Source organism: Diceros bicornis, chromosome 4 (assembly GCF_020826845.1).
Source record: "Diceros bicornis minor isolate mBicDic1 chromosome 4, mDicBic1.mat.cur, whole genome shotgun sequence".
NCBI classification, from domain to species: Eukaryota; Metazoa; Chordata; class Mammalia; order Perissodactyla; family Rhinocerotidae; genus Diceros; species Diceros bicornis.
The window spans coordinates 70888237-70911577 of record NC_080743.1 but is presented as its reverse complement, the minus strand read 5'-3'; the positions used below and the strand labels follow the sequence as shown (position 1 = coordinate 70911577).

The 23341-nt window shown below is 38.8% G+C and overlaps 1 protein-coding gene across 6 annotated transcripts in view; it reads right to left on the bottom strand.

The window, feature by feature from the left end:
* Positions 1–8702, bottom strand: part of PBX1 (PBX homeobox 1) — a 273601-nt gene extending 264899 nt beyond the window's left edge. For 2 of the 6 annotated variants that reach the window (XM_058539713.1, XM_058539716.1), the window contains exons 1-2: positions 8069–8701; positions 4754–4827 (exon numbers count right to left, since the gene is read on the bottom strand). In XM_058539713.1, the coding sequence (XP_058395696.1) occupies positions 4754–4827; positions 8069–8259 (265 nt within the window). In that variant the 5' untranslated portion in view covers positions 8260–8701. Of the gene's footprint in view, positions 1–4753; positions 4828–8068 lie in introns of all 6 variants that reach the window. The other 4 variants (XM_058539715.1, XM_058539718.1, XM_058539714.1 and 1 more) reach the window with 3 other exon arrangements.
* Positions 8703–23341: the final 14639 nt, after the last annotated feature.

Genomic DNA, 23341 nt, shown 5'->3' with positions numbered 1-23341 from the left:
GCAAAAAAACATGTGAAAAGGCCTGTCCCCAGCAGAGAGCTAGCTACACAAGCAGGCAATGTCCCCCCTTGGCCGGCCCGGATCACAGCCAGCCGCCCAACTGAGAATGCACACCCTCCCTCCTCCTGGCTCCCGACACCCCACAGTTCCTGGGTCACAAGTCTCTCTCTGCGTTTCCCTTCTCACAAATCCTCTTCCAATTTCCTCAGTTTAACCGAAATCGCTCTCATTTCCAATCATCTCAGACACCCCTATTGCTAGAAGAAATGAGACCAAATTTCCAAAAATCCTGTTCTGGTAGGTATAACCCAATAGCTCTTTGCACCCTCCTCCCCACCTCTCAAATGCCAGAATTTGTCTAAATCCACTTCTAAAAATGGATTACACAAAAGTGACTGGAGACAAGGGACACATCGTAAGCTCATATCGTGTCTCTCACAGAGTCATATCATTGTAGGACTATAGCTTAGATCCAGATTATAATAAACAGTATATAGTCTAATCACATTACTTCTGCCTTAACACGCTGCTGTGCCTGAAAGGTCGTGTTCAAGTTCAACTGGCTTGTAACTTCCCTTTATCTGCACCCCTTTTCTCTCTCTCAGCCCCTTCCACAAAAAAAGAAAGACAAACTACTTGAATCCTCTCATCAGCAAGAAAAAGTTTTTGCATTTGCCTGCGATAGATGAACTCTATGAAAAGTCACTCCTGCCACTTCAACCCCAAAAGGAATCTGATCAGAGGCAGCTCTAAACGGTCTAAAGTTATTTCACTCCTGTTCTCTGCTCAAGGCCTAAGACCATCAGAATTATTTACCTGCAATACACAGCTTCCTTCTATAGTATCCCCTGCACCTATATATACAAACACACAGATACATGTGCACACGTGCACCCACACACACACACACAAATTACTCTCTAATGCTTCAAGAGGAGAGGAGTAGAAGTCCAGAATGTGACTGCTATATTAAAAAGAAGTGGCAGGCGAGAATAATAAGGGAGGGTATCAAAAGTAGAAATACAGTAGTAGATTTAAAAAAAAAAAACTACAGTTCTGTAATGGGGGTGTTAATTAAACACAGAGAAAAAAGAAAGAGAGAACGAAAGGATGTTAAGGAAGCAAAAAAATAATTTTTTTAACCTCCTTCAGTGATTTGATTTAACTTCAGTGCAAATACACAGAGGAAAATGGGCTAAAAAGCGCCATAGATAGCTATTTTGTTCTAAAATTAAAAACTATTCACAACAATTACAGCTACTCATTGCTATCTATAAATATTCTCCTTAGTAAATGGCACCCAATTTTTTGTGTGTTTTCCTAATTTTTAAACCTGCATGAATTTTGACACAGAAGTAAAAAAAAAAAAAAAATCAAGAAACATTTAAAAATATATTCAAGGTGTTTCTAAGAAATGCAATATGTTTGACTTTTTTTCCTTCTCTTACATCTCATCAACCCCAATATCACCACATATACACATAGGTAAAACTCAGTCTATTGCTAATAAGTTAGAAGACAAGGAATGGTTCATAAAAAAAAAAAGGAAAAAGAAAATGAGATATTAAATGGTCCAAAACTCTATATTAAATCTCCATGTTCCCAGAAGGAGCAAGCAAATAAAAGCAAATAAAATACACTGCTGTAGGTCTCAACAGGGTTCTTTTTTGCTGTTGTTTGACAGCTGCCGGCCAAGCATTCTGCAGGCATTCTTTTTTCTTAGCATTTATTTAAAAAAGCAAAAAAGTATCAAAATAAAAACTTACCCACACCCTGAAGCAAGAAGACACATAGGTTCTTTTTTTTTTTAAATATCCCCACAGTAATTTCTGACTTAAATACCCATCAATCAACTGTAATTTAGATGGTGCTGCCTACTTTGGGTGTTGCGCGAGTGTGCGTCTTCCAAGTTCCAAAGGTTGGTAAGACAATCAACTAGTTTTCCTACTTATTTCTGAGTTTTCCAACTAAAGTCATTAACACAAACAAAAAAGCCAAAGCAGCAAAGGAATGCAATTAGCAGGCTCCTCTCAGAGTCCTGCCTTCCTTCTAAAGACCTAGGTGAGCCACACGTGTGAACTTCCTAGGAGAAGACAAACAAACAAGCAAACGAAGTCTATCCTACATCAAGTAAGCTCAATAGGGCTTCAGATGGAAGCTAAGAAATACTTAATTAAATGCTAGTGGGCTTCAACATAACAGTAGGAAAAGTCCCAAAACAATGAAGGAATGTATGTGAACTGAGCATCCAAGAGATCTTTTCACTAGCACTGTATCAAGAGGGAGAAAAAAAAAGCTCCTGCAACTTTACAGATATTTGATGTGTCTCCGACACATCAACCGCATGGAAGGTATGCTGGCGCGTAGAATGAGGGTCAGGCAGAGCCTGAGTAATCGTGCTTTAGAATCAAAGGGTTCTTTTCAACACACCACAGTTGTCTCCTACCTTTAACACAGAACACTCAACATTCCAGGAGAGGTTTCTTCCTTCCCTTAATCCTTCCAACATACAAGTTGAGGAATAAGGAAGAAAGCCTTTTTTCTTCTTCTATTTTTTTTTTTTTTACTTTCACCCATTCGTGCCCTCTCATTCCAAAACTCTGTATGTATGTGTGTATATTTCCCCCTTAACACCGGGGCAGTGATCCTTATCATTTCAATGTATAGTGCTCAATAAACTATTTTTTTTAATATATTATACTAGAGACAACACACAAAACCTTAACTTAGATTTTTAAAAATTTCCAAACATTAATGTTATTAAATGACAGAAAATGTAAAAACCATAATATATAATCCAACAATAAACTTCACCTTCAGAGTATTATTTTGACCAATATGACTGCTTCCTATCACCATAGTTTAGCCAACATGAATAAGGAGCAAACTCTTTAACCCACACCGGAACCGGATCTCCATTCACACCCACCTACTTTGATCTACTGCCTCAGTAGGTTTTAATTAGAAGACTAGAATTAAACACTTTGGCCACAATATACATTTAAGTGCTCTGATGGGCTTCCTTTCAGTAAAAATCTGATTGTCTTCAAAAATAGTCTCTTGAACCTGGATTATCAAATAAGCCTTTATATCCTGATTCTACATTTTATGAATCAAGATCAGCAGGAATGCATAGGCGATTAGAAACAAATTTTAACAAATCAAATATTCAAAGTAAATAAGCATCCGAGATCAAAAAAGAAAATGGGAAGGAAGAAAAAAGAAGAGAAGAGAAAAAAATATATACACACTTTTAAGGTTTCATGCTCTGGGCTAATAGAAAAAAAAACTAAGAGGTGTGACAAACTGAAAAAGCTCATTTGATATTTGTATGCACAATCCATAAATCTCTGAAAAGGTGTCTCACAGCTAAAATAACGCAATTAACAGCTTTGCAATAAGGTTCGGCTTTGGTAAGACAACCTGGAAGACTTAAAGGTCTGAACATCCCTACCCAGGCGCTTTGTCTAGAATGTCATGCCCAACACAAATAACATTCAACAAAGGAGCCGCTTACTAATTTTACACACATTTCAAGACCCAAATAATTACATATTCGATCAATGGCCACATCTTGAAACTATTTTTTTTTTTTTAAAGAAACACAGAGAGCTCTCAAAAAGAAAATCACCCTGCGTGCCCTCTCCCCCCTCCTCTTTTTTTTATGTGTAACTATCAATGTATATCAACCGGGCATGCAATCATATTTATTGTCACTTTCATTCATGTCATGCCCTTGCTTATATGGTTTAGATATGAATTATTGACTGTTACACTCCTTGTTGTAAAAAATAAATAAATAAATAGGATGGCAGGTACTTCGCACTGCTCTCAAGCGAGCGAGCAAGTCAGAGGCCAGCAGAAGCTCCCGTTTTATATAACCACCCCTCGTTCCTCATCTTTATATGCCCTGGTTTCAGATTGCCTTCTCAACTCTTCGTTTTTACAAGAGAGAGATTCACCCACTTTGGAAAATTAAAGATTAAAATAAACAAACCAGAGGATGTTGCTAAATGTCCTTCCCAGAGCATCTGTTGTTTAAGAACACCTCTGATTGATGACTGCTATTTTTTAATTGTTGCTTTAAAATTTAAATGCCCTCCTGGGATGTGTTATAAGTGTGTTGGTCCATGATATGAGGTCTAGAAAGTAGGAAAACAACAGAATGAGTGATCTCACGGCATTATATTCTCCTGAATCCAACGATTCTCCCTGCCATAAAATCACAGGGCACTCAAATACCGATAACCTGATGTTGTATGGCGCGTTCACAAAGGTATTTGACAACACTCTGCTGAGAACCGCTAGTCAGCTGCTTCGTGTGATTGCAAGAAAAAAAGAAACTTTAAACAGTTTAGCCCCCATGCCCACATTCAAAAAAAAATAAAGTTTTAAATATGGGCCAAAATATATTCCTTCAGGAAATGGACTTCAACTTTCATATTGTTTTCCCCCAAAGGCACATCATTCTACAAATTTCCCTTCAGAACCTATATTTTAGCCCCAATTTCAAAAAGGCCGGGAATAGAGTTAAGGAAAATAAACCAGTAATGCTTGACAATAACTGTCAAAGAAACTTGGTGCTCTCTTTTACAGGCAGCAGGGCTACAAGGACTTCCTATTGGAATATGTGATCAATCTTGAGAGGGCTTCTATTCTGAAATTTTAATATTTAAATAATGGGTTCGTGATTGCTAGTTAAGTGAGTCAATTGGCCAAAGAAAATGCTTAAATGTTGGAATCTCATTCCTACCTGTTTTTTCTTTGATTTCACACAACACATTAAACAAGGCAGGCTTCATTCTGTGGCAGTTTAAAGCATGTTTTCTGCAAGAAAGAAACAACAACATAACAGCTTAGGGGGACTTTCAAGATCAAACTGCTGATAACGCACAGGGGGAAGAAATGTGAACATTTAGCCAAAATTATACACCAAGCATAACTCTGTGGCATGCTTCAATTGTTTTATGACTTGGTATACAGAGTCCCGCCATAGAAAAAGAAATAATGTTAATTAGCAGGGAGAGAGTAGGGGTTTAACTACAGAACAGAACTAACCTAAATTATGCCCATTTAGGCACAGTTGTTTTTTTTAAAGTAGTTTAATCAAATTGAAATTCTTAAACCAATAATTCTATCCAGGGCAATAAATACAGCAAAGCCAAATGCATGGGTTAACAGTTTTGTATAATCTATGCAACCACCACAGCCTAGGAGCTGTCTGCCTCTCGGTCTGTATGTGTGTTTTCAAATTTAATTCATCCATGTGTTCGAATTCATTCCGCAGATGCCCCTGTATTCTCATAAACACAAGATGCTTGAAAAGGTCTTCTGAGTAGAACTGTCAATTTATAAAATTTCAGTCCCCAAGTTAAAGAGTATGGAAATGCATTGCCAGGGGGCAAACATACCCATATGGGGAATAAATTCATTTCTCTGTGTTCACATTATGCCTCTTGTGCACACACTGCTTATTTGCAGGTGTTGAAATTCAATTATTTACAATTAGGACCTTGCACCCATAGGGGAAAAAATAAATACAATTCTGCCTTTTAGATTAGTGATTTACCTGGTTGTTGTGTGTGTGTCTAAATTCAGAACGCACTTGAGAAACAAAACAATACCTTTCCCTTTATTTTACTATGGAAGCACTTAGCAGAAGGATATTGTTTTGGAAACAAAATACTGATCATATCAGCTATTAGTTAAGAGAACTCTGTTTACTAACTAAAATTAATGTGTAAAGATAAATGGAAACCTCTGGCACCCAAGACACATGCAATTCTTTTTTAATCCCTTTGAAAGTTAAAAAATAGACACATCCTCATGAAGAACAGAAACCAGAAGCATGTTCCATATACTGTACAGCAGAGGAGTAACAAGCTCAAAATTCAAGAGTATCAAAATAAACATACACCCAGTCTAAAATACTAATGATTTACTTTGTAAATAATAAATGTACATTATGAAGGTGTGACTGAGGAAAGGAAAAACAGATACAGTATTTGCTAAGTAGAGTTACATTGTTTAACCAAAAGGAAAGCTTACTGGTGATTTAGTTCTCCTGTGGGGTGAGAATAAAGGTGGAGAAGACTTTGATGTTTCAAAGCCTTCTTTTGGGGCCTTTTAAAATAGTTTTCAATAATTGTATTCTGATATATAGGCCCCAATGCAAAAAAAAAACAAAAACAGAAAAAAAACACGCAAGCCCACATGGTTTTCTTCAGAAATATTGCATTTCCACAGCACATCAATGAGATTATAGAGAGAGAACAGAAAATTTCCCTATCCCAAAATTGTGTCTGATCTCTCTCAGCATCTAGGCCATTAGAAGGGAGAATCCGCCAAGCCACAGTTGTCCTCAGTTTTACAAAAAAGCAGCGAGACTAAACATCAGGAAAGTGGTGAGCCTCCAGTCTTACCGGCCCCTTCCACTTCACAAACTTGTTATTAAACCAGTTTATTGGTATGCCTGAGTTTATTTTTCTGGAACAATGTAATGGAGAAATTTGTTCCAATTCAAAAAGAGATTACCAGTGGGAAACCTTCCACTTACCATACCTACTAGCTTTTCTTCAGATAATAAAATTCAAAAAGAGCACCAATTAATTTTTGAAAACTTCCCCCTATTTTAAAAAATTTAGAATAGTTCCAGTCTTTGAACATTTCCAAGTTTTCAACCCCCCCATAAACCTCAGTACTTTTGAGTTTACATGTTGCATGTGCTTGCAGATAAAATAAGAGTGTGTGTAACTCATAACATTCATGCTTTTAACTGCGTATTTTCTCACTTCAAATTCCTATTTCCTTAGACAAAAATATATATAATGATGTCTTATCCATAGAACTAAGTCATTTGAGGTAAAGGAATTGTGTATATATGTTTAAAAAACCAACTACTTCTGAGATTTAACAAAGCTGGGTAATTGTATAGACATATGTGATCATTAGATTTTTAAAATTCTTCCTTTTGAGATTGGCCTTGGGCGAGCTGTTAGTGGGTTGCCATTTAGTCTCTGTTTTATTCTGAAAGACAATTTACTGTAAAATTCTAGAGTGGAGAACTATACACCTGGCAGTGGATTAAGTTGAGAAGCCACACAGCTTCTTCATTATGTTTCCTTAATGAAGATCTTCACCTCCTATAGTATTGCAATACATAAAATTCACACATCCCTTCATTTCTATCTAGTTGCATTCTAAGTGGTCTGAAAGAAGCATGGGAAAAAGAGCATGCTTGATTTTTGTCCCCCCACCTCTTTTTAAAGGACCATACATTCTGTACCACGGAAGGTTAGTAAACCGACTCAAATTAAGAGACAATCAAGTTAAACTACATATCTGAGTCTCTCAAAACTGACAAATATGTCTAAAAGCAAAATTACCTTTTCTTTCTTTCCATTAGCTTTTTTGAAACAGAATTAAATGAACGCAAAATATTTTCTGAATAGCTGACAACTACTGACAAAGAATTACCCTGCTTTTTTTTTTTTTTTAAAAGGAGGGGGAGAAAGGGGAAAGATAAAAATTAATTTTGGAGGGATACGTCAAGAAAGAAAATCAAATGTCTCTGAATTAGGTTAGGAGTCAACTAAATTTGCAAATAAAGTGTTCTTGGGACATTTTATTTTGCAATGGTACGGAGTCCCTCTACAAGAAGGCATGGAATGCTGTTCAAAACTTGACAATTCTGCTCTCTCTGATACTTTTTTAAAGCAGTAAAAAAAGTGCCGAGGGCCGCTTTTGGATCAGTTGGCAGTATTTTCGTCGTGCCTGAGTGTTTGTGTGGATGTATATGAATACCTCTATATTCACTCACACACACACATAACACACACACAATATGTATATATATACACACAGCCACATCTCGGCATGGGCGATTACACTTTCGATAACAACGCTCCTTCAAATTTTACTCCTCCGCCATATAGTTGCTCCTCAAAATGGGAAAAGAAATAACATTTAAAAAGAAAGCGCTGTGGTGATTCGGTTCCCATTGTTTCCCCCAGCAAGAGGGAGAAAAACAAAAAACCCCAAGAAAGGAAAAGAAAAGCCTCCATCTCACCTGGCCTGCGCCTCATCCAAACTCTGGTCTGTGATGGTCATAATTTGCTGTAAAATGTCTCCAATGTCCTGCTTCCTCCCGCCCTCCCCCTCGGTCCCTGCGGCCCCATCCTGCAAGTGCTGGGACAGGCCGGGGTGTCCGGCCATCCCGACCCCAGCATGGGAATGCATCAGCCTGGGCTGCTCGTCCATCTCCAAAGGCAACGGCAGCCCCCGGCTCTTCCTCTTCTGCTCCTCGGCTCGGCTCCTGGGAAGCACCAAGGCTTTTTATCCTTCAAGCTGTCTTCAAATCCTTTTCAGGATAAACAGGGAAGGGGGGAAAAAAGAAGACCAAAAGAAAAAAAAATCCCTTTGCCTCTTTAGAGGATGGTAGGAGGATGGGGAGTGGGGAGGGGGAGGGGGGCGTGAAGGGGTTGCGGGGTGAGGGTGGGGATAAGGGCTGGTGGGGAAGGGTGTTGACTCCAAAAAAGCAAGAAAAATAAACCACCTTCCCACTTGACGAAAAGAAATCAGAGCTGGCTTTTGGTTTTTCAGTCCGGTCTCCTTTGCAAAGCAGAAATGGGCTCCCGGCGCTTAAATCTGTGGCTTAATCCTTTTGCAAATATGCATTGATCGGGAGAAAGGAGAGGAAGGCAGGGGGATTGCAATGCAAACTTTCCCCCCCACCCCCCGCTGCCCCCCACCCCCACTCCGGGCCAGAGTGATCTCAAAGGGGGTGGGCTGTTGCAAAAGCCAGATCTCCCCCAGCCGCGGCGGCAGGCAGAGCACAGGCTCTCTCCTCCTCCGTGTCTCTGCAAACTCCAGCAGCCCCGTCAGCCTCCTGCTTTTGTTTAGCTCAGGCTCAGGACTCTAGAAACATATACAGAAAAACCACAGCCTGAGAGGAGGAGGAGGAGAAGGAGGAGGAGGACGAGAAGGAGGAGAGGGGAGGAGGCAGAGGAAAGGGAGGAGGGGGCGGGGAAGCCAGGAGGCGGGGGAGGGAAGGAGGGAGGAGGGCTCCTGGAGCCCCGCCCCCTTTCCTGATTGGTCATCAGAGAAAAGACGGCCCCTCCTCCCCCTACTTTGCTCCCTGCACCTCCTCCTCGGCCTCCTTCAGCTCCTCCTCGCCCGGCGCCCTGTCAATCAGAGTTCAGAGGTGGGCCGGGAAGGAGGCCGAGCTAATACCAAGTCTCCAGTCCTTAAAGGAGCAATGATACCGTAGTTCCAGCTCAACTAGTCAGCGCCCACTTTTCTTGCCTGCCTCGGTTGGGTTCCGTCCTTGAGGAAAACGAGGCTCCACTTATACGCAAACGTATGAAATTAACACGAAAGAACACAGACGGTGTGGGTCTCCTCCAACCCCTGTTTTTCTTTTGCTGTAACATTGCCATTTAAAACTTGAAATCCTTCGACCTCAGGGAGGCTGTTGAGAGCAAAAGTATGTCAGCAAAGTAGTTATGAAACACAGTCGAGCTGTTAATATAATTAATTATGATATCCAATAAACGGCAAATGTAATAATAGATTTAAAAAAAAACGATCACAGTAGAGTTAAAAGGAATATCGAATTGTGACGTTTTTGTTGCATGAGAACTAAATTATGGACTATGAAACTAAATAATGCTGGAAAAAAAGATTAATAAGTAAGTTCACCAAATGAAACTAATTCAACATATCTCTCCCTTCCCCTTGGGGGAAATTAGTTATTTGGCTTAAATACTTAATAAAGAAAAGAAAAGCATTATCACAGTCTGGTTCTAGTTTTTAATATAGTCTAATAAGCATTATTAACTGAGATAAGAAGAGAACCGACATTTATTGAATGCCTACTATGCACCCAGTAATTTACATGAGTTGTTTTATTTAATCCTCAAGACATCTCTGTGAGTTATGGATTATTATTTCCATTTTACAGAGAGGGAACTCAGAAAGGTTAAATAACTTGTCCAGGGTCCTGCAGTTATTAAGTATCAAAGCTGGAATTCAAACTCCAGTGTGGCTCTCTCCAAAAGACTGGTGTTTCAGCTGTACAGCCTGCCTCCATCCTACAGAAATGTGTGATAGTGTAGAAATTGGTTATATACTTACTGCCCATCTTATTTGAAGAGAGACGTAAGGAACTTAAAATGACATATTCAAACAAGATGACTCAAATTGAAAGTGGGTAAGAAAAAATAAATATATAGGATTAAGGAAAAAAGCTAATGAGAAACTCATAGCTAAAGTCCAATACTATCGCTCCAGGTAGACCATAAGTTTGCCTCCAATCTTTTCATCAGGAGAGGTGAGAGGGGAAATCTGACTGGGAACACAGTCACAATAGCCATAAGAAAAAATGGATGAATTACTTAGGAAAAACACAGAATATTTTGGAATAGAAAATATTCTACTGTGTAGCCAGCCCTCTTCCTGAATGGCCGTATAGCCAAAGGAAATGCACTGAATCACTGCAAACTTCAGTGTACCCATTCTGCAAAATGGAAGGTAGCCTTGCCGGGTGCTTTGAGATCCTCAAATAAAATATTATTCTTTTCATCAGTCCAACATCCTTCCCAATCATTACAAAAAGCAAGTTTGGCAAAATAAGGGGCACTTACGAAAGGATTTCAAAGCAGTTCTTAACAAGCCACTTGACACTTATTGGCATGAGGGCATGCAACAGAGAGTATTAATTGTAATTACAATGCCATATTACTTACTAACAACTATTTTATTCACATACATACCCAGACTTGTTAACTGTTTTTTTTAATCAACACTAATAAAAAAGTTAGCACAAAACTATATTCTCAAAAATCACATATCAATCACAGTGAGCGTGAGCTAGCATATTTCTTACAATGGTGAAATTATCACATCTTAAAGCATGAAAAGAAGTTAATCCAGAGCCTATAAGAAATCAGTTTGTAAGTAATTCTAACTGAAAATCTAATAGGAGTTCACCAGGCAAAGTTTTGGAAAAGGTACCATCAATACCAGAAGGTCATTGTCATCTAGGAACATTTTACTAGGGAAATATGAAATCTACACAACAATAATGCTAATGAAAGTTAGTATTTATCAAGTGCTTTATAATGATTAGGAATCATATTCAAGGTTCCTTATTAATTTAATCACCACAATTGTCCAGTCTCAATACCTATGCTTTTAATTATTACCCTATAGTGTTGCCAAAATATATTTCAATATATAATAAATGCTATAGAAAGGATACCGTGCCTTAGACATTTTATAAGGGATGAGAAAAGAAGGCAACCCAGTTAGAGGGATTAGAAGGAAACTTTCAGGTAGCTTTGAAGGATGAATTGGTTCTGGAAGACAAGGATAATGAATTTGACAGAAGAACAGGGTATGTCTTCAGGCACGGTGGAAATGATATTAGAAAGGTATGATTGTGAGGACTTGGAACTGCAGTATTTGAGCTTTATTTGGTATACACTTGGAAGCCACTAAGGGAAGTTGTTCGTTTTAAACAGGGGAACAGAAAAGCGTGTTTCAGGAAGAATTCTTTTGGTTACCTAACACAAAATCTTCTGAGAAGGTGAAATAAGAAAGTTGAATTAGGAAGGTGGCTGTAGAAATGAAAAGGAGAGGACAATTATGAGGAACATTTTCAAGGGAGAGCCAATAGAACTTGATAATTGATTTTATGTAGGTGGAAAGGATAAAGAAAATGTTTTCAAGCCTGGGTGAGAAGAATGCAGTGGCATACCAGAATAATAATTAAAGCTATAGATACAGTTTACTGAGTGCTGGGATGTTTCAGGTGCTATGTGTACATTACCACTTAATTTTAACAATTTGACACTTAATTTTAACAACTTCCTTGTGACGTTATAATCTCCATTTTGCAGATGAAGAAAGCAAGGTTCCTAGAAGTTGAATTACTTGACAAAGTATAGATTAAAAAATTCTCTTATTTTTAATGCATTACAGAGAAAAAAGGAAGTTCAGAGGAGAAACTACAGTAGTGAAAATGAATAAAAATTAGAATCTTCTATTTGCATTAAGGAACTTCTAAAAGTAGACTCTGAGGAGAAACTTACACATGCAATTTCCATACCTTATGGGTTGGGACAAGAGATAACGCTTTTTTGTACCTTCCATATCTCAGCAGTGCTTTAATTCTAATAGGTACCCAGCAAATATATGTTGAGCGAATGAATGATCCTAGTAATCACTCTGTATTTCTTCAGAATGATAACTGAAGTCCACTGAATCATGTTTAAGGACATGAGTTATTATCAAAATTTAAACAACTAGCAAAATAGTTCTCAATTTGACCTTATCCTACTGTCTACAAAGTCATCTCACCACGTTTTCCTCTATGGCAAGATTTAGTTTATTCTTAGTACTCTCTTTCAGACTTCATTAGAAGCCCACCAGTACATACTCTCATCTTTATTAAGGGACAAAGGGCAGGGTGCAAGGGGAATGTGCAAGGATCCTGGTCCATTCCCCAGCAAACAAAATGGTCCTTGGGAAGGTCACAGAAATAAATTCACTACCACACGGTCTTATATCATGTAAGCAGACAGTCATCTATGTATCTTGATGATTACATTTGAATTGACGTCTAGGTTTCTGTAACCCTTCTACTTATGTGGGAAAAGACATTCTCCTCTGCCCAAGAGTGTCGGAACCAGAGTTAGTGACCAAAGACAGCACCTGAGGCACTTGACGGCATCTCTTCCTCTGCCCGAGGATTCTTGTCTTTCTCTTGCGGCTGTTCACTTAGCCCTTGCTCTTTGCTTTTCTTCAGTGTTTCCACTCCCTTCTCTACCCACATTGCTCTTGCTCTACCTTTTCTTCTGTCCAGCCTCCTCTGTCCTACTCACAGAGATCTCCTCGTCCCATCTTGGTCCTGTTTCCATGACTCCCTTCCTGGGGAGGCCCTGGACCAGTGCTGGGGTCACCACTCTGCATGTAGTGCTGAAGTCATGTCAGAGCAGGGAGAGCCTAGAGCAGAGATTCTTAACCCAAGGTCCGTGAATGAGCTTGAAGAGTTCTATTGACCCTTGGATATATATGGAAATTATATACAACATTTGGTGGTATGTACTACTTTACATTATTCTTAGAGCAGGGTCCATCATGTTTATCAGAGTCTGGAGGGATTTCAAGACCCAAAAAAGGTAACATCTACTAGCCTTGAATTATCAGGTATAGTAAATGGTCCAACTTTACACTGCGTTGGTCTGTGGGAAACCAGATGGCTCTTGGCAGATGAGGTTTTATAGGAAATACCTGCCTTTATTTCCTAAATAGAGTAAGCTACCAGATTGTCAACAGCACATTAGTACTGGCTATTGAATGATAGTCAATCCAATATCAATATCAGGGCTAAAGAGCCACAGGTACCAACCCTTGAAAGCAAATCAAAAGGAAGGGATGCAGTGGAGTTCTGTAGTGGAACATTGACATTGCATTGTTCAAGGCACTGGGAGTATAATGGGAATGAGACAAGCTGGATTCCCTGATTTTATGGAACTTGCATTCTAGTGTAGGAGATAATAAACTAATAAAGAAACACGTAAGCTCAGAGATTCATAAATGCTATGGATAAAATAAAATAAGGTAATGTGACATGGAGTTGAGGAGGCAACATCAAATAGGGTGATCAATTAGGTCTGTCTCAGAAGCTGACATTTGGAGTTGATCTTGAATGATGAGAAGTGTGAGATCCTGGAAAAGAGCAATTGGAGAAGTGGGGTGGAAAGGAGGAAACACCACATGCAAAGGGCTGGAGCTTGGATTCGAATTTGAAGGAAAGAAAACTAGAGAGAATAGAGCATAATAAGCAAGAGAAAAAGTATAGAAAGATGAAATCAGAGAACGAGACAGAGACCAGATAACGTACAGACTTTTAGGCCGTGGTAAGGACTCTGGATTTTATATTAACCACATTGGAAATCCACTGGAGTGTGTGAAGCAGAGAAGTGACATGGAGCGTTGAGTCAACAAATATTTTTTGACACCATAGTATATGCCAGGCACTTCCTAGTGAATATACCAGCAGTGAATGTGCCAGGCATGGTCTCTGCTTTCATGGAACTTATATTCTAGTGAAACAAATAAATGAATGCAGCAACAAGCAAACATCGAGGAGTGATAAGTTTTATAAAGAAGATGAGGTGGAAAGGTGTGGTAGAAAGTGACCCGGGAGCTACTTTAGACTGAGTGGTCATAGAGGACATACTGAGGAGGGATATTTAAGCTCCAACATGAATGGCAAGGAATAAGCCATGTCAAGCCAGGCAGAAGATACGGCCGATATAATGGCTCTACGTGAGGACCGAATGTGCCTAAAATGTTTGAGAGACATGAACTAAAGCCACTGTAGCAAGAGGGGAGAGTGGTACAAAATTCAGGTCAAAAGGTAGGTAAGTTTTAGATTAACAAAAGGAGAAGGTGTTGGAGGGTTTTAAACAGGATGTCTTCATCTGTTCGGGCTGCTATAACAAAATATCATAGACTGAGTGGCTTATAAATAACATTAATTTATTTCTCAGAGTTCTGGAGCTGGAAGGCCAAGATCAAGGCACCGGCAGATTCCTTGTCTGGTCAGCACTTGCTTCCTAGTTCATAGACAACCATCTTCTTGCTATATCTTCACATGGCGGAAGGGGCAAAGGAACTCTGTGTAGTCTCTTATAAGAGCAATAATCTCATGCATAAGGGTTCTACCCTCATGACCTAAGCCCCTCCCAAAGGCTCCATCTACAAATACCATCACATTGGACATTAGGTTTCAATGTATGAATTTTGGAGGGACATAAACATTCAATCTACAGCTCAGGAAAACGACATCATCTGATTTTTGTTCTAAAAGTATCATCTGCCTCAATGCAGAGAATGGATTGCCAGGGTGGGAGTGGGGATAAGTGGAAGAGGGAAGAATGTTTAAGGAAGTATTTCAGTAGCTTAGGCCAGAAATGATGGCACCTTGGACAAGTACAATAGTACTGGACATGGTGCAAAATGATTAGATTCGGGATCTTTCTTGGAGGTTATAGTCAACAAGACTCACTAGAGACTGGGATGTATATGGAGGAGGAGGACAAGGAATTAAAATTTATGTCTGGATCTTGGTTTGGCCAATTAAATAAGTGGTGGTGCCACTTACTGAGACGGAGAAGGCATCCCCCGTGAGGTCAATATTATCATTCCCATTTTACGATGAGGAGACTAAGGTTCAACAAATATCATTCCAAAGCATAGATTTTATCCACCACAGCATCTTTAGCAGCAGTTAGGATTACCTATGTTTGATCGATCATTTAGAAAAAAAAAATGTATGGCAAAATCAAGGCAAGTAGTCTCACAGTGTATGTATAGTGTGTGTGCATGTGTGCGCGTGTGTGCATGAGTGCCTACATGTGTGTGTATTCTAGTAATCTTGCTGAGAAAAGTGTCAGAAGCAACTGTCTTATTTTTTTAATTCCTTGTTTTATCTTCTCCATCTATGAAAGGGAGAGGATAGTAGAGAAATGAGAAGACCCTGGACTTAAGACCAGCCTGTGCTGGGGATGCTAGGATGAACTCTGGCAAACTGAGGTTGACAGTGTAACGAAAAGACCTGACATAGGAACGGAAATATTTATTATCTATGGTCAGAATGCGGAAAAGATGATCATGCACACAACTACCACAAGAGTTCTAGGCATAAGTGTGAGATGAACAGCCGAGCACAGTATTTAGACATCAAGTAGACTCTGGCTCTGGAACTCACCAGCTTTGTGACCTTGGCCCAGTAAGTTCAGTTATCTAAAGCCTCATTTCTACAACTTTTAAAATTGTGGTTAGGTTGAAATCAGATCATGATAAATGTTAGGCGTTTAGTATAGTGTCTGACAGAGAATAAATGCTCAATAAATGCCTAATTGTTTATTTTTTTGCGAGGAAGATCAGCCCTGAGCTAACATCCGTGCTAATCCTCCTCTTTTTGCTGAGGAAGACCAGCTCTGAGCTAACATCTAGTGCCAATCCTCCTCCTTTTATTTTTCCCAAAAGCCCCAGTAGATAGTTGTATGTCATAGTTGCACATCCTTCTAGTTGCTGTATGTGGGACGCGGCCTCAGCATGGCCGGAGAAGCGGTGCATCGGTGCGCACCCGGGATCTGAACCCCGGCCGCCAGTAGCAGAGCATGTGCACTTAACCGCTAAGCCATGGGGCCGGCCCCTGCCTAATTGTTTAATTCTTATTATTGCTCTTGGGCAGTTACTCCCAGAACCATCTCATTTTCCTTCCCTGCCTTGGTGGCCACTAATAAAATCATGCTTTCCTCCATCGTTCCTAAATCTCATAGCCCTTCCAGATAGTGACTTAGTGACCTGCCTGAATATTTTCTCTTTTCTATTCTCCAGATCAAACTTTCTTTCACTTGAGACTATTCCCATTCAGATTTGACTAAAGCAATTTACCTTACAGCATAAATAAAATATAATTGTAAACCCCTAAGATAGTTGTAGAGTCCCCAAAAGGAAGCTTTATTTTAGAGAATCCCAATTGTCAATATATCAATTATCTATTGTTGTGTACTAAACCATCCCAAAATTAGTGGCTTCAAACCATAACCACTTTTTACTGCTCACAACTGTACAGATCAGCTGGGTGATTCTGCTGAACTGGGTCATGTTTGGCTAAATTTAGCTGGGCTTATTAAGACAGCTGGAAGGTTGGCTGGGACCTGCCTCCTCGTCTAAGATGGCCTCACTCAAATGTCTCATGGTTAGTTAGCTATGGTCTGGGGCAACTACAGTGATCAGGCCTTGGATTTCTTGTCATCTATCAGTCTAGCTCAGACTTGCTACATGGTAGAGACAGGATTCCAAGAGAGAAAGTGAAAGTGCAAAATGTCTTGAGGCCTGAACTTGGAACTGGCATGTACCCACAGGATTCTATTGATCAAAGCAAGTTCCAAGGCCAGCCCAGATTCAAGAGTTGAGAAATTGACACCACTTAACCACCCCTTGATGGTAATAGCTACAAAGTCATATTGCAAAGGGATTGGTGAAGAATTGGGAACATTTTAGAATTAAGAATCAGGGTGGATCCCTGACCTGGAACATTTTGATTGTCCTTGCTAACCCTAAGTGCCCTTCACCCCTTCAACAGGTAAAATTTAGCCTACCTCTGTTTGCCCTAGTAATACTAGTCCAGGCTGCTTTACTCTCCTCAAGCCTAACCTTTCTAGATTAGTATTGTCTTGGAACCCTAAGCACCTCTTTTCTCCTTTGAAAGGGAAAAGTTGAAGGGGGAAGAAAGAAGATATTAGAAAGGCACTTGCTACTGGAGAAAACAGTTTAGACTCTTATTCTCAGGTGACCCTCCTCTCTTAGGATGCTTCCACCTTCTTTTCCTCCAGCTTTAGGATATGCTTGTATGTCAAAAAGATCACCAGAAACTATGACCTGTAAGAAAACATTCTCCTTTTTATATTTAAAGGGAAAATGTGCCTGGCAGGCCCAACTAGTTCTGTGCCCCCAATATACATTCTTCCTTACTCACAAATCACAATTTATTTTGACAGCAATGTACCCAGCTAAACAACTTAATTTCCCAGGCTTCCTTGCATTTAGGCGTGATCGTGTGTCATAATTCTGGGCAATGAGATAGAAGAATAAACTTCTTGGGTTGAATTTCTGGGAAAACTGCCTTTTTAGTGCTAAAAATGTACATACTTAGCATACACATGCCTTTTGCCCTTTCCTTTCTTTTTTATTGCCTGGATCATAGACATAACATCTGGAGGTAAAATAGTCATTTTTAGAGTATGAGAATGAAAGATATTGCTATGGATGGTAGAAGAGAAAACTAGAAATGACCTGGATCCTTAATGATTTCCTTGAAAACCATACTGGTCCTTGATTGCCTACCTCTGGATTTTTTATTATATGAGATAAAATAATTCCTTATTTGCTGAAGTCACTGTAATTTGTTTCCTGTTACATGTAGCCAAACACTATCATAGCAACTGAAGTGGGTCATGAAAGTATAAACCGATGTTAACAGTATGAGTGACTTAGAGAAAAACTAAAGAAGCCATTTTTTCCCAAGAACAAAGCTATCAGCAAGAGTCTATTGCTGCTCCCTGGGTCAGCAACTCTGGTTGAGGCTTGTGGGTAGGCAAGGAATGAAAATCATGTAAAAGTAAGGAAAATCTTGGAGTAGCTATGTGGATGGGGAAGGAGCTCTCAAGAGAAAGGAAGTATTGTTAAGCCTTTCTGTAGCTGTCCACCATATCAAAACTTTCCTCAGAATATCACACCAAAAAGCCACTGGAGGCTGACTGAACTCATCTTTCTCGTCTTGTACTTCCTTCTCATCTACTTCTTATATAAGTTAAGGGCATCACCATCTACGTATTCTTCTTAACCAAAAAACGTTTTCTTCTCTTTCAGCTCCACAGCCACTTGACTACCAGATCCTCTTGAGTGTATCTCTTTAACTCAGATCCTTCTGTGTATGTAGATGAGAAACACAGATATATACAGATAATTATCAATCAATACTCAAGACATCTTTGTCTCTCTTCTGGACAATTGCATCGATTTCCCAACCACCAGTCTTCAATATAAAATTCTGACAAGGTTGTGTTCCTAAAAACAAAAATTTATTATGTTGCTCCTTTGCTTTAAGATATTTAGAAGCTTTGTGTTTGGATAGTGTTCAAATTCCTTTGCATAGCGTATTCGGATTTTCAAAATCTATTCCCATGTTATGTCTCCAGCCCTATTTCCTATTGTTGTCTCTACACTGAACTTCTGCTTCCCAACTGTGCCATGCACTTCCATAATTCTATAAACCAATAGGTGCTCTACCAGAAGTATCTTTCTGTTTCCTTTCATTGGCTAAACCCAGCTCAAATTCTTTTCTGACTTCCCCAGGCAAAATTAATTGTGAATTCTTTTGGGCCCCCTGCATACTATTCATATAACCCTTTGTTTATGGGTAAGTATCTGCCAGTGGATTGTGAGTGTCTTGAGGGGAGCTTCAGTGCCTGGATGGCTGGTACATGGAAACACCTCAATATATCTGTGAAAGGGGAAAGGAGAGGGAGAGTTCAGATGACAGATTTTTTTCTTTTCTTTTTGTTTATTTCTTCTAATTTAACATTAAGTTGAATCCATGTCTTCATATTCAAAGTGAAGTATTCTCAGATGATTATTTTTTGGGGAAGAGATTCATGTTTCAAAAAAGAGTTGGTGTATAAAGACACCTAAGATCCTTTCTGGCTCCAAAATTCTATGCAAAGTTTTCTTTTGTTAAATTGCTGCATCAGAATATTTTAAAATCAAAAGGTAGTAGAATTCAATTATATACCTAATTGTCTGAAATCTTTCCCTTACTTTATATTTACATATAGGTAAAAGTAAATTGAAATCAATGAACTTTACATTCCTGAATTAGCATTTTGGATTTTGACAAATTTCAAGGCAGCATAAAATAGTTTAATAGGCTAAGTAATGATGATAAAATGGAAAATTTTATGTTTTTCTTCATTGGTTCATATTTTATAAAGTCAATGTCAAATATATAAGTTAATAGCAACTATATTAAATCAATATTAACTACCTATATTAGTTGGAATGAAAGGATTTCTTCATCTGACACTTCCCCAAATTATGAGGTAACTGAAAGGAACACATTACTTATCAAATGAGGCAGAGAATAGAGTGGGATTCTTCACGATTCTGGCTAAGTCTAGTCTTCCTGTCTGGACAAATCAGGAGTGAAGTATAGATGAGAGCTGTAACACATACACACATAACACCCTGCTGCCTCACTCTTTATGATGGAGGCTTATTTATGAACAGAAGAACTGGAATTTGTTTCTTCTTTTCGCTATAAAACAAGACCCGTCAAGCTCAATTCTCCAAAGCTACAAATAGCAAGTAATTCTGGATTTCCACTTCTGGCTGTGGCAGACTAGCTTGTATCAGACAAATACTCCTGACAATAACAATTAGAAGGGATTAAATTAAAAAAAAACATCTGTTATGAGCTGGCGCAGTGGCATAGTGGTTGGGTTTGCATGCTCCACTTTGGTGGCCCAGGGTTCATGGGTCCGGATCCCGGGTGTGGACCTACACAGCACTCATCAAGCCATGCTGTGGCAGCATCCCACAGACAAAAATAGAGGGAGATGGGCACAGATGTTAGCTCAGAGACAAACTTCCTCACCAAAATAATAATAATAATAATAATAATATTAATGATCTGTTTGAAGGCATTTAAGAATTACTGAGTGAAGACCTAAGGCCTTATGATCCAGGAGACAAGGGAAGTTTAGACAGGTAAGTCTAGCTTTCAGCTCTGTTTTTCCTTTTGAGTCATTTGCTAATTTTTTGAGTGACTGTCAAGAGGCTGAGAAACTGAATAAATAGTCTCACACTGTTAGGAAGATAAAAAAAAAATTACAGTTCAGGGCCCCTAAGAAGGAGAGTTTCTTCTATACCCCTCAGTGCTGCATTAGGAATAGAGGTAAAACAAACAAATGAACAAAACCAGAACAACCCTCACAAAATCTAAAATCCAGATTCTAATCAGTACAGACTGGATTAAATTGATCTGACTCTATCTGACTCTCAGAAGTAAAAGTACATCCTTTCTAGAAGTATCTAACATCAATCTGAATCTCAAATTATCTCTACAGTTTTTCATATGTGACATTCATCATTATTAAAAAATTAATAGGCATACTACTAATCAGGGCCAAATGAACAAAAGCTAAGAGAAAATAATAGACACATATCAGATTCACACAGGAGGTCCAGATATTAGAATTACTGCATGTAGACTTTAAGATAACTATGATTTATATGCTTAAGAAAAAGAAAAAATGTGGTGAATTTCAGCAGAGAATTGTAATCTATAAACAAAAAGAAATACTAGAGTTGAATAATCAAACAACTAAAATTAAGAATGCAATAGACATGTTTACCAGCAAAGCAGATAGAGCTGAAGGGAAGATAATAACCCAGAAGATAGGTCAGTAGAAAATACACAGGCTGAAGCATAGAAAGAAAAGAAGATGGAAATTATAGGAAAGATGCTATGAGATAAATGGAACATAGCAACAGGCTTAATATACACGTAATTGGAGTCCTAGAAGGAGATGAGAGATAAATTAGGTCAAAAGAAATATTCAAAAAGAAATTGGCTGAAAATTTCCAAAGCTGATGAAAGACATCAAGCCAAAAATTCAAGAATACCTACAAACTCCAAGTAGGATAAATTAAAGAAAACCACACCTAGGCACATGATAGTATAACTGCTGAAAACCAGTGAAAATGAAAATCTCAAGAGCATTCAGAGAAAATGCCTACATTACTTTAAAAAATTAGACTGACAGCTAACTTCTTATTAGAAACATTTTAAGCCAAAAGATGGGAATGATCATTGTAAACCGCTGAAAGAAAATAAGTGCTGAAGTAAATATCTATAACTAGATAAAATGGTTTTCTATAGATATTACAGCAAGTAGAGTAGGAGATAATGATATCTTCTGCTGCTTTTCAGGAAGAGCATAATAGATCGTGAGCTCCTTGAAAGCTCTTTTTTGTATCCTTAAGAGTGTATCAATACTTAAAAGCCTTTTGTAGAACAAATGAAAAATTTCGGACAGTGGAGCCTTTCTTTAGTTGTTTAATTTACTACACCTGAGTTAAACCGATGCTGCTCCAATACACAAGTTAAATGAAATGTTTTCATGTGGGCCCCACTACTTCTCAGTTGTGTGATACAAAGAAAATTATTTAACCCCTTGTATTAATTTCCCAGGGCTGCCATAACAAATTGCCACAAACCAGGTGGCTTAAAACAGCAGAAATTTACCCTTTCAGTTCTGGAGGCTAGAAGTTCAAAATCAAGGTCTCAATACAGCCCTGCTCCCTATGAGGGATCCAGGCAAGAATCTTCTTGGACTCCTCCTAGTTTCTGGAGATTGCCAGCAATCCTTGGCATTCTTTGGCTTGTAGCTACATCCCTCCAATTTCTGACTCATTTTTCACATGGCCATCTTCACTCTGTGTGTATCTCTGTGTCTCCAAATATCCCACTGTAGTCATTGGATTTAGGATGTCAGGCATTGGATTTAGGGCCCACCCAAATCAAGTGTGACCTCATCTTAACATGATTATATACCAAAGACCATATTTCCAAATAAAGTCACTTTCATAGATACTGGGGGTAAGGACTTCACCATATCTTTTTGGGGACACAGTTCAATGCACTGCACCCCTGAACCTCAGTTTTATCTTCCTTAAAATAAATATTACAATACCAACCCTGAAGCGTTGTTACGAGCAATAATCTGTAATGCCTAGGACCCATAATAAATGGTTAATAAACTCTCAAAGCAAGTTTTAAAAACTAAGTAATTGGCAAAAGAATGACATATAAGTACATATAGGTAGAATCAGGAAGAGGTAGGTGGATGATTGAAAGATCCTACTAACTATACATTTTGATGAGGTTTTGTCAAGGAGGAAACTTCATTTTTCTTTAAGAAACTATAATGTTTAGTCTAATATTAAATGGACCACTAAGAAAATATAAGGACCAAAAAGACACAATTGAATGAATTTTTTCAGCCCATTTTTCCTTCATGTTAAGGTTTGGCACATTCCTACTTGATTCTGTTCCCATTTCTGCCATCAACAAGATGTGCTGACCTTGGCTACATTGTTACATTGCTTAATTTATCTTTGCCTGGATTTCCCCATTTATAAAACAAGAGATTCAGATCCTGTTTCCATTAGAAGGCAAGTGAGAGAAAATTCAACTAAGAGTGGCTTAAATAAATAGGGATTTTATCTTTTTTATTGTGATATAATAACAAATATGTAGTTGGCCTTTGGTCTCAGTTCCTGGCACAGAACTCCTAAAACCCTTGTAATTTCCTGAGTGATAGAGGCGACAGGAGTATCTTTTGTTGTAATATTGGTCTTAGTTCCACCACCTGAGTTTGTGACACAAGATCTTCTAAGACCCTTGGAATCTCCGGAGTGATGAGTGTCTTTTTTATGCTAATGAGATGACTGGTGGCTTGGGGGACCCTAGACAGCTCCAAGTTGGAAGCTGGTTGCCAGAAAGACCAAGCAGTATTAGAGAGTTGGAACTTTCAGCCCCACCCTGACCTCTGGGGAGAGGAGAGGGGCTGGAGATTGAGTTAATTACCAATGGCAATGATTTAATCAATCATGCCTATGTAATAGAACCTCCATTAAAGCTCTAAAAGATGGGGTTCAGAGAACTTGCAGGTAGTTGAACATGTTGGTAATGGGAGGG